The sequence below is a fragment of the Centrocercus urophasianus genome, unplaced genomic scaffold (assembly GCF_019232065.1).
Source record: "Centrocercus urophasianus isolate 14NV4802_14NV808 unplaced genomic scaffold, USGS_Curo_1.0 seq_20, whole genome shotgun sequence".
Lineage (NCBI taxonomy): Eukaryota > Metazoa > Chordata > Aves > Galliformes > Phasianidae > Centrocercus > Centrocercus urophasianus.
Window position 1 is genome coordinate 11,047,047 of NW_024884756.1, and position 13,454 is coordinate 11,060,500.

General features: G+C 37.1%; 1 protein-coding gene across 12 annotated transcripts in view; it reads right to left on the reverse strand.

The window, feature by feature from the left end:
* Nucleotides 1–13,454, reverse strand: part of TRAK2 (trafficking kinesin protein 2) — a 72,404-nt gene that overhangs the window by 44,230 nt on the left and 14,720 nt on the right. For 11 of the 12 annotated variants that reach the window (XR_006169400.1, XR_006169399.1, XR_006169403.1 and 8 more), the window contains 4 exons: nt 8,401–8,725; nt 7,301–7,495; nt 1,263–1,333; nt 538–654 (listed from right to left, as the gene is read on the reverse strand). Coding sequence is in view for 7 of the 12 variants with exons in the window: in XM_042821914.1 (XP_042677848.1) it covers nt 538–654; nt 1,263–1,333; nt 7,301–7,495; nt 8,401–8,437 (420 nt within the window). In the remaining 5 variants the exon portion in view is untranslated. Of the gene's footprint in view, nt 1–537; nt 655–1,262; nt 1,334–3,875; nt 4,085–7,300; nt 7,496–8,400; nt 8,726–13,454 lie in introns of those variants that run through there. The other variant, XM_042821911.1, reaches the window with a different exon arrangement.

Sequence of the window (13,454 nt, forward strand, 5' to 3'; positions counted from 1 at the left end):
AATAAAGAATAAGGAAAAAAGGGAATGAAGATATGGAACAAAACTCCCTTTGCATGCTTTTTTTTGTTTTATATTTAAATGGAAGCACTCCATTAAGTCAACTCATTTTCTGACTGTTTCTTCTCTTCAGAAGTTGCTACGTAAAAGGTCACAACAGATGTCAACTACATAGTCTATTTTTATTTATATTATTATATTCTTAGTTTAAAACCAAAATATCAGACTGATGTCAAAACAAACACTTTAAAAGCGCAATTTTGCTCTAAGTATATCACAAATAGCACCTAACGTTCCTAACCTAACGTTCCTGCACCTAACAATTTTTCAGTAACCATCATGTGCAGACTTTATAGTTGACCCTTAGCCCAAGAAAACTGACTGAACTATGACAATGAGGAGGATGATATCGAAGTACACTACATAGTTTGAAAGTAGCAATTTTGTGTGTTCACAATGGAATAACATATTTCTATGAATCCCATTTCCATCATCATATAAAGAAGAAAAAAAGGAAACAAAAGAAAAAGAATCACTCACTTGATCTAGAGTTTGTCCTAACTGTTCTTCTAGTGCTTCATTCTGTTCCGTCAACAGATGGTTTCGCTTAAGCAGGGCTTGTCCAATTCGTGCTGCCAGTTCCAGGTCCCGATCTTTCTGCACATGAAAAGCGAATGAATGTCTACTTTCGATCAGATAAAGCGTGAATTCATAGTAATTTTGATTTTCTTAGTTACTGTTTAATGCACCACCGCTTTGACAGCTCCACTGTCAAATGCATTGGTTCTTCAACATTGTCAAAAAAATGATTAATACTTCATTTTGATCCAGAACACATCCCTAACTGTGCTTCCCTTGCATAGTCATTTTCAATAACTGGGGGACAGCACCTAATCTAGGTACAGTTTTGATGAGGTTGAAGGCTCTGTTGTATTATTCTAAGAATTCACATATGCCCAATTCCGTTGTCTTTCAAGTAACAACTTCTCCAGAGCAGACTGCTTAAATGGAATAGTGATGAGAGGGTAAAAGCCAAGAAGAAAGCTATTTCTTCATTGTTACTTGCCAGCCCCTGTGAGGCATCCATAGTTTAGCCAAATTCTGTTCCTGCGATGATGCAAGTGACTAGACAGCTTCTCAGGACCCATGTGTTTGATAAGCAGCTCATGAAGACAACTGAATCAGGCAGGATTCCAGCAGCTGAATAACCTCTTCAAATACATGTCCTCAAATGCATTAACACAGCATTACAGAGGTGAACATACCTCAGCTAGCAGATGTCTGACCATATCAGCATCACTGTAGGTTTTCTGCTCCATATTATCTGTACCTAGAACTGACAAGAGAAAAAACCACACTTACTGAAGTACCTTAATTTATAAGAGGACTGCTGGGAAGGCAGAGAACTAAAACACAGCAGAAATACAGCAATCAGTTGAGAAAACTTGCAGTGACTTATGAAAATGCATTTTAACTTCAGAAATTTGAAACAATGCTTATTTGAGAGACTGATCTCAATGAGGCATTGAGTATTTGCAGCTCTCAGCAATATTAGCTAGAAGCTGAGGTGTTTACATATCCTGTAAAATTAGAAAATGGTGAGAATCTTTAGATCAACTTCTTCAATATAGCTAAGCTATTAAATCATCCGCCAGGCTGGGGACAAAGGGAGACTAATGCGATCCAAATATAGCTGAAAACACTTGAAGACTTCATCTACAACAAGCAGGACTTGAAAATGGGATGTAAGGGCATGAAGAACATAAGACAATTCTGAACAAAACTCAGTGCTAAAACATAAATCCCTATCCTGATCTAGTTCTTGTCCTGAGAAACAAAAGACATTAGTAAGAAAACTCTTAATTACCTTGTGAAAATTTGCAAGATCCAGACAAGGAGGAGGGAGGAAGTTCAATAAGAGCTATAGTAACAGAAAATGAAAGACAGAAGAAAGAAAAAGAAGATGAAAAAGAGTTAAAATTTAAGGCAACAGCCTACTGGGTCTGGCTGGGACGGAGTTGACTTTCCTCACAGCAGACCATACACTGCTGCGCTTTGCACTTGTAGCTAGAACAGCACTGATAACACACCAATATTTTATCCATTGCTAAGTGGCGCTGGCACAGCATCAAGACTTTCTTCCCACCCTGAAAAAAAGCCCAGTAGGCAGGGGGGTGGAAAAGAGGTGGGGAAGGGACACCACCAGGGCAGCTGTACTGAGCTATCCAAAGGGATATTCTGTACTGTAAAAAAAGCCGAGGAAATGGAAGGAGAAGGGGGACTTTTGTTATGAAAGTGTTTTCCTGAGCAATCACTACACATACTGAAACCCTGCTTTCCAAGACACGGCTGAACATTGTTTGCTGATGGGAAGCAGATAACAATTATTTTTACCCTATGTTTCTTCAGCCTGCTGGGTTTGGGTTTGTTTTTTTCCCCTTTAATTACAGTGTCCTTATCTCAACCCAAGTCTCTTTTCTTCCATCGTATTTTTCCTCCATCCTTTTGGCGAGGGGGAGTGAGAGAGCGGTGTGGTGCGGTATAGAAAGCAGCCACTGCAAATGGAATAGTTACTTGCATATATCCTCCACCACAAAAAAAAGTAGAGATGTGTAAAGCATATCTTTTTTATTCCTAAAACTTCTGTGGAAATTTTAAGGAACCACTTAAATATGATTCTCTTCAAAATGAGGATATCTTACAGGTGAAAGATGTTTATGCCTCTTAAAGTTCAACAGAAATTTGCTATTTTCACTTGGAATAGTGATCAAGAAAGCAAAACAAATGCAGCAATATAAAATGAATAAATACAGAAGTAACTGCTTCAGCCGAAGGTGTAAATTAACGTCTTTTGAAACTAATCCATCACCACTGCATCGTGAAATAAGATTATTACGGTCTACATCTATTTCTGATAATTTTATGCCTTGTTTAAACCTGATCCGTACTCCAAGCATGTTGTGGTGCTGGTTCAGAGTGTTTTTGTCTTAGTTCTTATTGAGGGCTGCTGATGCAGTTATGAGACAATGCAGCTACACTGAAGTGCACAGTAATTTTATTAATGTATTTTATGTAAGCTATATATATCCTTTACAAAGGTAATGCCCACAATTAACCTCACAAAACATATCACTAAGTCTGTGCTTCAGAAAAAAATAAGTTGCATTTTAGCATATGAAGAAACTTAGTCTTTTAAGAGGAAAATGGAAAGAGCAATATAGAAGAATAAGATTTACTGAACTGCTTCTGTAATAGTTTAACAGGGAAGAGAATGAAACTAACAAGTCAAATATTTTTTACTAAGTAGATTAGTGAGCATAAAAAACCAACAAATGCCATCCAAATATTAACAAGCTTTGAACTTCAAGCAGTGATATTTACTAATCCTATTTTAAGGTGGGGTGAAAATAGAAAACTAACTCCTCAAAATGTGAAGTACTTACCTGTGGCAAGCCATGCATTTTGTAGGAAAGTTTTACTGTGTCATTTCCACAGTTTGCCAAGAAAGCACTTACCTTGCTTATTAATATTTTGAAAATTCAACTGCACACAAAAATAACTATTAGCCCTTATAGGTAGCATATTACAGCCAGCTCTCCTGTGGTTAAGTGTTCCACCAGACGACTTCAGATGGAAGTTTCTACCCATTGCTAAATCAACTTAATGAAGAATCTATGCTAAGTGCATGCAGAGTTACTCAGATACATAGGTTCCTAAAGACAAAGATACCTATCTCCTCTGGCAAATGACATCTCAGAACTAACAGCTTTGAAACTCATCTCCACACAACCTTTGTTAATTTCCTTCAGTACAGAATCAAAGTTACGCATAAGTTTGTTACACCACTTTCTTATGAGCACACATATCTGTTCACTCACCTTGCCATGTGAAGGCTGCAAACAACTCTTCACTTTGGTTAATATTCTTGTTATGCAGTGCCATATTCACATACACAAAGTAGTTCTAAGGACAGACATTTTCTAATTCTAGGTTTCTTATGCTACCACAGATAAAGCAAAAGTATTCTTCTGTCTCAAAGAAAGCATTCCTCCACTTCACTGGAAACTAGGTAAGTGGCAGTCACCCAGTCACTGGATCAACCTTCTAATAGGCAGCAGCAGCCATAAAAGGAGGAGGAGTTCAAGTGAAGTAAGCAGTGCACTGCTATTTTTTTCCTTAGATATCAACTACAAATTGAAGCAAATCATATCTTCACCATTCTTTTTAGGAAAAAGTTTCCATAATGTTTTCATACACGTATAGAGAGAGGGAGACAGATACCGATAAAAATCCCTAGTTATGCTTCAAGAATATGATCATCATACTCCCAATTTCAGTCAATTATAAGAAAGATGCAAACTTCAGCTAACAAGTGATTCAGATGTGATTGTAACTAGATCCTGATTTGCGTTTCTGTATGTCTGTCTGGGACCACCTCAGCATCTTCCTGTAAGTTATTAGGCTCAAAAAATCTCATATGATGACTCCTCTTTGGACACTTTCTCAGACAAACATAAAATAAACTGTACTTATCTTGAATATTATGATTTGGCAGTTACAACAGTGTACTTAAATCATCACGATGATGATGAATGGCTTGGGTCCAGCTCCAACACCCTGCCATGGGCAGGGTTGCCAGCAATTAGTTCAAGCTGTCCAGAGCCTAACCTGGCCTTGAACCTCCAGGGATGGAGCATCCACAGAGTCTCTTTGCAGCCTGCTCCAGCACTTCACTCTCTAAGTAAAGAATTTCCCCCCAAAATCTGATCTAAATCTGCACTCTTTTAGTTTAAAACCATTACCCCTTATTCTATCACCTACCCAATTAAATGATAGATTTAACATACAGAATTAACTCTAACTACAAATGTTTTAAATTAATGTGATGCATTTCACATCCAGATTGGGTAACCACACTTGAATCTTACATACAGAAGTGCCTACATAATCCTAAAATGCAAAATTCTAAGATGGACTCATTCAGAAGATTCAGTTTTAGACAGAAATTTACAGTCATAGTTACTGAACACTTTTGAGAATGCCAGGAAAACTATGGCAGCAATTCCAAAGAATTCTCACAAGCAGCTCACTATTTTCACAGAACACATTTTTATGGCTAAAAATAACTTTTTGCTGGGTGAAGGAGGAAAACACCAGTTTTGTAATACCTTGACTGCTAAATAATATATGGCTTAAAACCCCTGCCTCTCACTGATTGGAAATGCAGGTTCACGTTCACTGAAGAACCTTCTCTTGGAGCTCTGTGCTTTATCACACTGGAAATGCATGCATTGACCAGAGACACATTTGATGTCAAGTTGCTACCAGCACTGACAGACTTTGATTCCATCTCTTTATAAAAAAAAAACTTTGAGGATAGTACACACCCCACTGACTACACACAATCAATTCAAACGAACTATGAAAGCGTTCATTCAACTCAAAATTCATTTGTTTTTGCAGTTCTGTTATCAGAAACAGGCTGAGCAATAATCATTAAGGCTTTGAATATACTTTCCACAGTTTAAAAAAATTCCAAGAATGAAAGTTCAACTGATAACAAGATTGCTTTAAATTATGGAATACTGTATTTGCAGAAGGCAATATGTTACTTTTATTTAATCATTTGCTATACACCCTGGGTGGAGGCTGAAAGCACAAACGACAAAAAATCCCTGTTCAGAGGCGGCAAGTATGTGGAAGAGGTAATCATTACAGAGAAACAGTAATCCAAATACCAAGTTCATTCCCCCAGGTGTTCAGTTTTGGGCACCTCAGTACAAAGGGGACACTGAGGTGCTGGAGCAGGTCCAAAGAAAGGTAACAAAGCTTGTGAAGGGCTTGAAGAATGCACCCCACAAGGAGAGACTGAAGGAACTGGTGCTATTTAATCTGGGGAAGAGGAGCCTGAGGGGAGACTTTATTGCTCTCTTCCAGTATCTGAAAGGTGCTTACAGCGAAAGCGGCGTTGGTCTCTTCTCACTGGTGACAGGATGAGAGGAAATGGACTCAAGTTGTGCCAGGGTAGGTTTAGGTTGGATATCGGGAAAAACTTTAAAAGAAAAGGTTGTTAAGCACTGGAATAGGCTCCCCAGGGAGTCACCAGCCCTGGATGTGTTTAAAAACTGTTTGGATGTGGTGCTCAGGGACACGATTTAGTGGAAGGTTGTTAAGAGTTAGGGTAGTATGGTTAGGTCATGGTTGGACTCAATAATCCTAAGGTCTTCTCCCACCTGAGTGATTCTATGATTCTGTTGAAGAAAGAGGACTTAGCCATTTGCAGAATCATAGAATCCTTAGAGTTGGAAGAGATCTTTTAAGGCCGTCTAGTCCAAATCCCCTGCAGTAAACACAGACATACACAGCTAGGTCTGGTCGCCAAGGGCCTGATCCAGCGTCGCCTTGAAAGTCTCCATGGACGGGGCATCAAACACATCTCTGGGCAACCTATTCCAGTGCTTTACCACCCTCACTGTAGAAGACTTTTTCCTTGTGTTCAACTTAAACCTACCCTCTTTGAGCTTGAAGCCGTTTCCCCTTGTTCAAAGAGGGTAGATTTATCTAAAAGCTCTTACAGTGTTTTCCTCTTTTTACATGAAAAACACTTGAAATTATGACATGTAAGCATTTAGGTTTTTTTTTTTTTCTTCAACCTTTCTACACCATTTGATTTTTAACATATTAATGGTTTCTCCACATGATCTGATGCTATCCATTGTTTTCTTCAAAATCTGCTAGCTTTAAGGACTGCTGTAATCACAATTGACTGGTAGCAAAAAATAGTTATTATTTTCAGAACCACAAGGCAGTGATCAACATTGATCTAATATTCACCTACCTGGCTTTCACACAATTTATATCCGCAGAAGAAACATCTAACAGCATCTTACAAGCAACAATGACAAAATGCATCAGGGCAAACATCATTAAAAAAAATAAATAAATAAATCATAGCATCATTAATGCTTCTGAAAACAGAATTGCTGCATATGCCATACTGCTCACATCTCATATAATCTAGCACAATTTTTCCCCCCTGTTCTTCCCCCTTCATTATGTTTCTGACCTTGTTTCTAAATGAAACCTAATGATCAGGCAGATATGTGACATGCCAGCTCAGCTCTAAGGATGGCAGTCACACTAAAAGCACTTCCTCTCAACTCAGCTTTTTGTTTCACTTGTGCTAAAACGTTCAAATTTGAACATTACACTTTTAACATTAATCAGTTTACATTTACATTTTTCTCTTAAATAAATGTAAGAAAAAGAAAAAAAAAAAATCCTTCAGCCTGGATATACTCACTCATGTAACGGAAGGTCTCCTCATCATGAACCGGAGAAGAGATTTCAGGAAGATGACCACGGTGGGTAGGAGACTGAATCCAGTCGTGATTTTCATAAAGATACAGAGAGTCCACTCGTAGTTTGTAATCTGGCAACTGTTCCTCTAGCATGCTCACCAACTCTACCTCAGGGAGGTCCTCAGTGGAGCAGACATCTAAAAACGATTAAATGCCAGTAAGAGAACATAACTATAAAATACGCCATGTATTTCGCATATGCTATAGTAGTACAGATTCTATTTACTATACTTTCATAAATCTTCAGTAGATTTGAAAATAATTATTCTGTACAGAACAAATGAGCAGAATACTTATTGATTTAATACTTAATTGATATTACAGTATTTACAAGTTCCTCATTTCCGAGTTACTGCAAAGCTTCCTGCAAAGCTGTTTTATCCATTACTCCCTCTGATTTCTTCAATACATGTAATGAGTTTCAGTTTCTATCTTTTCCTGCTTATTGAACTAAAACGGAGATCTACATTTTACTGATCAATTTTGTAAGGTTTCATTGGCTTTAGCAAGATTACAGTTCTCTTTCCTGAAGGAAATTCATATTTTTCTGTTTCTTCTGTTTATGCTTTTGTTTGCCAATTAATATAAATTTTTAAAAAGTGACTAGAAATAGCAACTGAATGCTGCCTTGAAATTGGGCAACTTGATATGTGATAACAATGATAACAATTCTGTTATCATACATCTGAAATCACGATTTATGAAAACACAGTACCTAAAAATTCTGAACAGGAAATTTAACTCATCCTGATTTTCCTCCTCTTTGATATTATTGAAAAACAAAACACCACAAACAAACAAACAAAAAAAAACAAATAAACAAAACAAACAAAAACATTAGTTGCTAAAATACTGCATCTCAAAGGTATATAATTATTATCATTTGAACATGCCCGCTAAAGATGAAGGCTATCTTCAATAACTTCCAATAGAAGAGATGCCAGTAATGATTAATATGAAATGCAAGGCTGTTTTCAAGTTGGCGATCTGTAAAACATTAGATACATTCAAGATTTGTACCAGAATTATTTCTCCAACTCACCAGAGATGCTCTCCAAGATCCTGTGATCAAAATTCATGAGTCTTTCTTTACAGTTCACTTCTTTGGAAACTGCATTCTGTAGTCAGATTGTGCACTGTCCCTTTATTGCTTTGGTAGAAAGATGGCTTTGGTTTAGAGACAGAGTAATTGAGAGCCATCAAGCTACCGAGACGCTAACAAATCTGGCATCAGTTCCCTTCTGTTGACTGGTTCTTATTCCAAATCTCTTAGGACATGCTCATTTCATCTGAGGTACTACTCATCAGCAGGAACATCTATAGGTTATTTCATAAAAGCTGCATAAGATCCTCAGCTCAGCCATAACCTAAAAATAAAACAAAGAGTGCAAGAATTTAACACATTTCAAATGAGATTAATATGACCTCATTTTTTTCAGTCTATTTCTTCTCTGTATCACCATTTAACTCAAAAAAATAAACAATCATTTTAATCCTTAGCTTACACACTACATCATCATATGTTAAGTGTAGCGTTAAAAAAATGTCTTCTCCACACACTGATAAGATTCTGCTCTGAGCTTTCTATCTCAGCTCTTCTCATGTGATAGATGCTCCAGTTCTTTAACCTTTGCAGGACACACAATTTGTACTGTCTCTTGTACTAAGAGCCCCAGAATTAAACACACAGCTGTACATGTTTCTCACCATGATTGAGCAGAGGGGAAAGATCACAACCCTTAACCAGCTTGTGATCCTCCTAATGTCATCCAAGATGGCTGTTAACTTTCCTTCTTACAAGGCAATACTGCTGGCTAATGGTCTACTTATTGTTTACCAGAACTCCCTAGTCCTTTTTGGCAAAGGTTCTTTCCAGGCTGTCACCTCCCAGCATGTCCTGCTTACCTAGTTTCATTCTGAGGTGTAGGACTTGGCATTTGCCTTTACTGAACAAGAGGCAGTAGACAAAAGCTGAAATGCAGGAGATCCTGTCTGAACATTGGAAGCGTTTTTTGTTGTGGTTTGTTTTGTTGTGAGGGTAACTGAGAACTGGAAAAGGCTGTCCAGACAGACTGTGGAGATATTCAAAAGTCATCTTTTTTGTAGGAAATGGTCCTAAGCAAGCAGCTCCACACAGCTCTGCTTTGAGCAGGTTTGTTGGACTGGATGGCCTCCAGAGTTCCCTTCTAATGTCAACCATTCTGTGAGTCATTGAAGATAGCAGTGCAGGTTCATAAGAAGTGCTTCATGTCATCAGATTCTTTAAGTTTTACTTCTCAGTTTAGCAAGTGCTTAAAAACTAAAAGCCTCAGAGCAGTTCTAACTGTGCTTATGATGCAACCATGATTGATAAAAGAAACAATCTCCTCACAAGGCAAGGTGATTTTGTGCTGTTTTCCACCACACATGCCAATGTTACATTCCTTTCCTTGCAAGTCCTTCTTAGGGACTTCAATACACTATTAGACATTAATCAGAAGGAAGAAAAAAAATAGAGACCCAAATGTTTAATAGTTCATATTAGCAGATAATGTTAATAGGGAGATGCTTGCAAACAGCCTAAAACTGCATAAAAGTGAAAAATTATTGTTTCTTCTGGTTATTCAAGCTTCAATCCTGATACTGTTAGATTGCTGTATAAACAATGGTTATGATATCTACTCTAAACCATATTAAAAAGCTGCCAATTAGAAAATACAAATCACTCTAAAGGAGAAATGATCAGAGGCAGTTACAAGACAACAAAGAGTTACAACAGTTGTGACTACAGTTAAGAGCCTGAGGCCAGTAATAAATCAGTTTGCAATGGCAATCCTGCCTCACATATGGGATATGCCAGTGTCCATACAGATGGCTTACCCCAACATCACGTGTTGCATTACTAATGTATACAGTGCAGTTACACAAGGTACTAAAAGCAGTACAAACAGCTGGAAGGCGTCCCAGAAAATAGTCACAACAGGACACACCAAATCAATCCTATTTCTAAGCTGAACTTTTAAGCTACAATTCTCCAATAAATAACTTAATCTTATATTCCTTTTACACAGACATCTCATGGAACCATTGTACACCCATAATACCAATGACCCATAATAAGGTCAGGGGCATATGTGCCTGATAAAGTAGACACAGCGGGCTGTGCCACCTGCACATATTAACAACTGATTTTTTTTGCCTTTTTTTTTTCTCCCCAACCCTCTGACAAAACTCACATTCTTATCCAATTTTAAAAATATTAAAGGCAGAATCCTTCCTTAATCTGGCACTTTTGCAGCTACTATTCTCAACATTTCCTATAAGCAAATGTGAGAGTAGGACTGTATGTGTATTTGTAACTCATCTGCCTTGAGTTTCAAAGATTTCTTAAGCATCCCAGGAGAAACTGGATTTATTACAATAATACATCTCAATAATACTTGTTTTTCTGAAAAGTATATTCACTTCATAACTACATAACACCGGATGATATTTATTTAAGTCAATGTGTTATTTGTATTTGGTTAATCCTATAACAAAATACATCCTCTATATTTATTTTAAACTAAAAACTTGGTAGTCAAAAGGAACCAAAGAAATTAAAAGAAAGAACTAAGCAAAAAGCACCATGCTAGGTGTGCTACAGTTATTTGCCGTAACTGTAGAAGTTCATGATAGGGAATGATGAGAAGTTCAGATGTGCGCAGCTGGGATGAGTTTAGAAACACACAAGTCACCGTAGAGCAAGAAAAAACTCAGAACTCAGTTGTTTCTTCACAAGTCTGATTGAATCTACCCTTGAGTTTTAATAGTCTAAAAATGAATGTCATTTCCTCTCAAGACTGAGGCTAATCTCTCTTTTATGTAGTCCAAAGCAGAAACAGCATTTCTAGCAGGTCAGTCTCAGTTCAGCCAATCACGGGGAAAAAAGTAAATAATGAGTCGAAGTTTCTAGAGCACCATGCCAATAACAAGCTACTGACTTCAAAGGGCAACCTCATTTGCAACACCCTTGAGAAGCAAACACCGCAGAAATCAATATCACCACTTTCAAAGTTTCTGATAGCTTTATTCCAGTGTACCATGGGATAACTTCTCTGGAAATTCAACCAGCCAATACACTGCACAATAAAAGCCCGAAGGAGGTTCCCCGACCCTGTTAGTCTGCCACAGTGCAACTACAGAATTAGTGCAATTACAGAATTATTCCTGAAGCACAGCAAGTTACAACCGTACTTACATCCACATGGATAACACCCTCAACATCTATAATGTAGCTTTAATACACACAGCTCTACTATAAGATGGTTAGAAGTTCAAATTAGGTAGTTAAGTTGTACAGAGATATGCCCAAAACAGGAGCCAGAGACTTTCTCAGGTATTCTTCTAGTCTGAATAAAAAATAAAAATAAAAATCCCACACAAGTTGGAAAGAGCGAATATGAAAAAGTAACACACAACTTAGGTCCGATATTTATAGTGAAAATGACTAGAACACTAAACTTTTAATGCCTTTGCTAACATCTAAACACTAAATTTGAACTAGTTCTGCCAGACATTTAGAAACCAAATCAGGAATTAAAAGTCAAGTGTGGCATTGACTAAAATCACAACACAAATGAAAATAATTTGAAAATTCTTCTTGTGGATAGAAACAAATTAAAGGGCAAAACACTAAATAAGGTTACTTATTTAAACTGAAAAATGTATCAAAAAGGAAAAAAAAAGTAAGAAAGTTGTTAATTTGGGGAAATAACTGCTAACTCTTTTATAACTTGACTGAAGCTTGACTGAAGCATCTATGCACCTGAAAAGTAAAATAAGACCATAAACTTTTCCTTGGTATTTTGCAATACACAACAGCAAGTTACAGAAAAGCAGAAACTTACATTAACCTACTTAAAATGGTCTGTGCAGCTCTTTCCACTTTGTCTAATGTCCACTGAGGGCTCAGAGGAAATAATGCTATCAGAGACAAGGAAGAAAACACTTCTTGTTGCCCGAGTTAAACCTAGATGCTGTTCTCTTCACAAATACAATTTATTTTTTGTTCAGATTTGAAAACGAATTGTCTAAAAAGATGTTTGTACAGTGCGTAACCACAGCTCTGCCTTTTTTATCTTCTGCCTCACAACTACATGACAAAACTTGAAGCACTGTAATACTTCGCTGATACCACCTGGCCTTCTGGGCCATTTATCCTTAGAAGAACTGCTCCGAAAGACCTGCAGTCGCCTCTGGCTCCAGTACTACATTGTAGTGTCAGAATGCACACACTAAGTGTGTTCTTGCTGCAGATTTCTTTAATTATTTTAAATTTTGAATGCTAAGTGCCTCTCTGTATATTTTATGATCTTCATCACATAGCCTCACACAACTCACTATGATAGAGGATTTAGTTGGCATATATGAATTTTGTCAGAAAGAGTTAAAGTTAGAGCTAACAGCCATCCCATTTTCCCCTTATAAAAAGGAACAGAGGTTTCAGTTTCCTGTTAGACAATTTATTAATAGTAAAGACATTCAAAGACATTAGTTACGAATTAAAGACACCTTCTGTTCTTATTTTGCTGCACAAAAATAACAGCCCTAGAACTTCTTCCTTTCTCTGTTCCCTCTTTCACAGCCACACATTCCTTTATTAACCACTGAACAGTAAAAAATGTGAAGGACTTGTGCTATAAACTATCAAGAGCAAAACGTGAGTGCAACCACACTGCACAAAAACTACTGATTTAGTACTTTCATTACTTCCTTTTTTCCTATTTTACATAATTGTTAAAAGATTTTATAACAAAATACCATTTCTATTATTAGTGTACTACACTGTTTTTACAAAAGTGTACTTGCCATCAGTTTTACCCCCGTACCCCTCATACACCCATTTCCCATTGATGTTGAAGTATCTTAGTAATAATTCAATTGAATATGAGAAAAACCAAGTAGAATTCAAATATTGAAGAACAGTTTATATGCAGAAGTGATGCCCTCTGAAGAGAAGCTAACACATCAGACAGCATTATACATACAAACATGAGATACACATGTGTGTATATTTCCATGCTCTCCAAACTAAACTCTCCATCACAGCATTCAGCTATCACAACCACACATTCC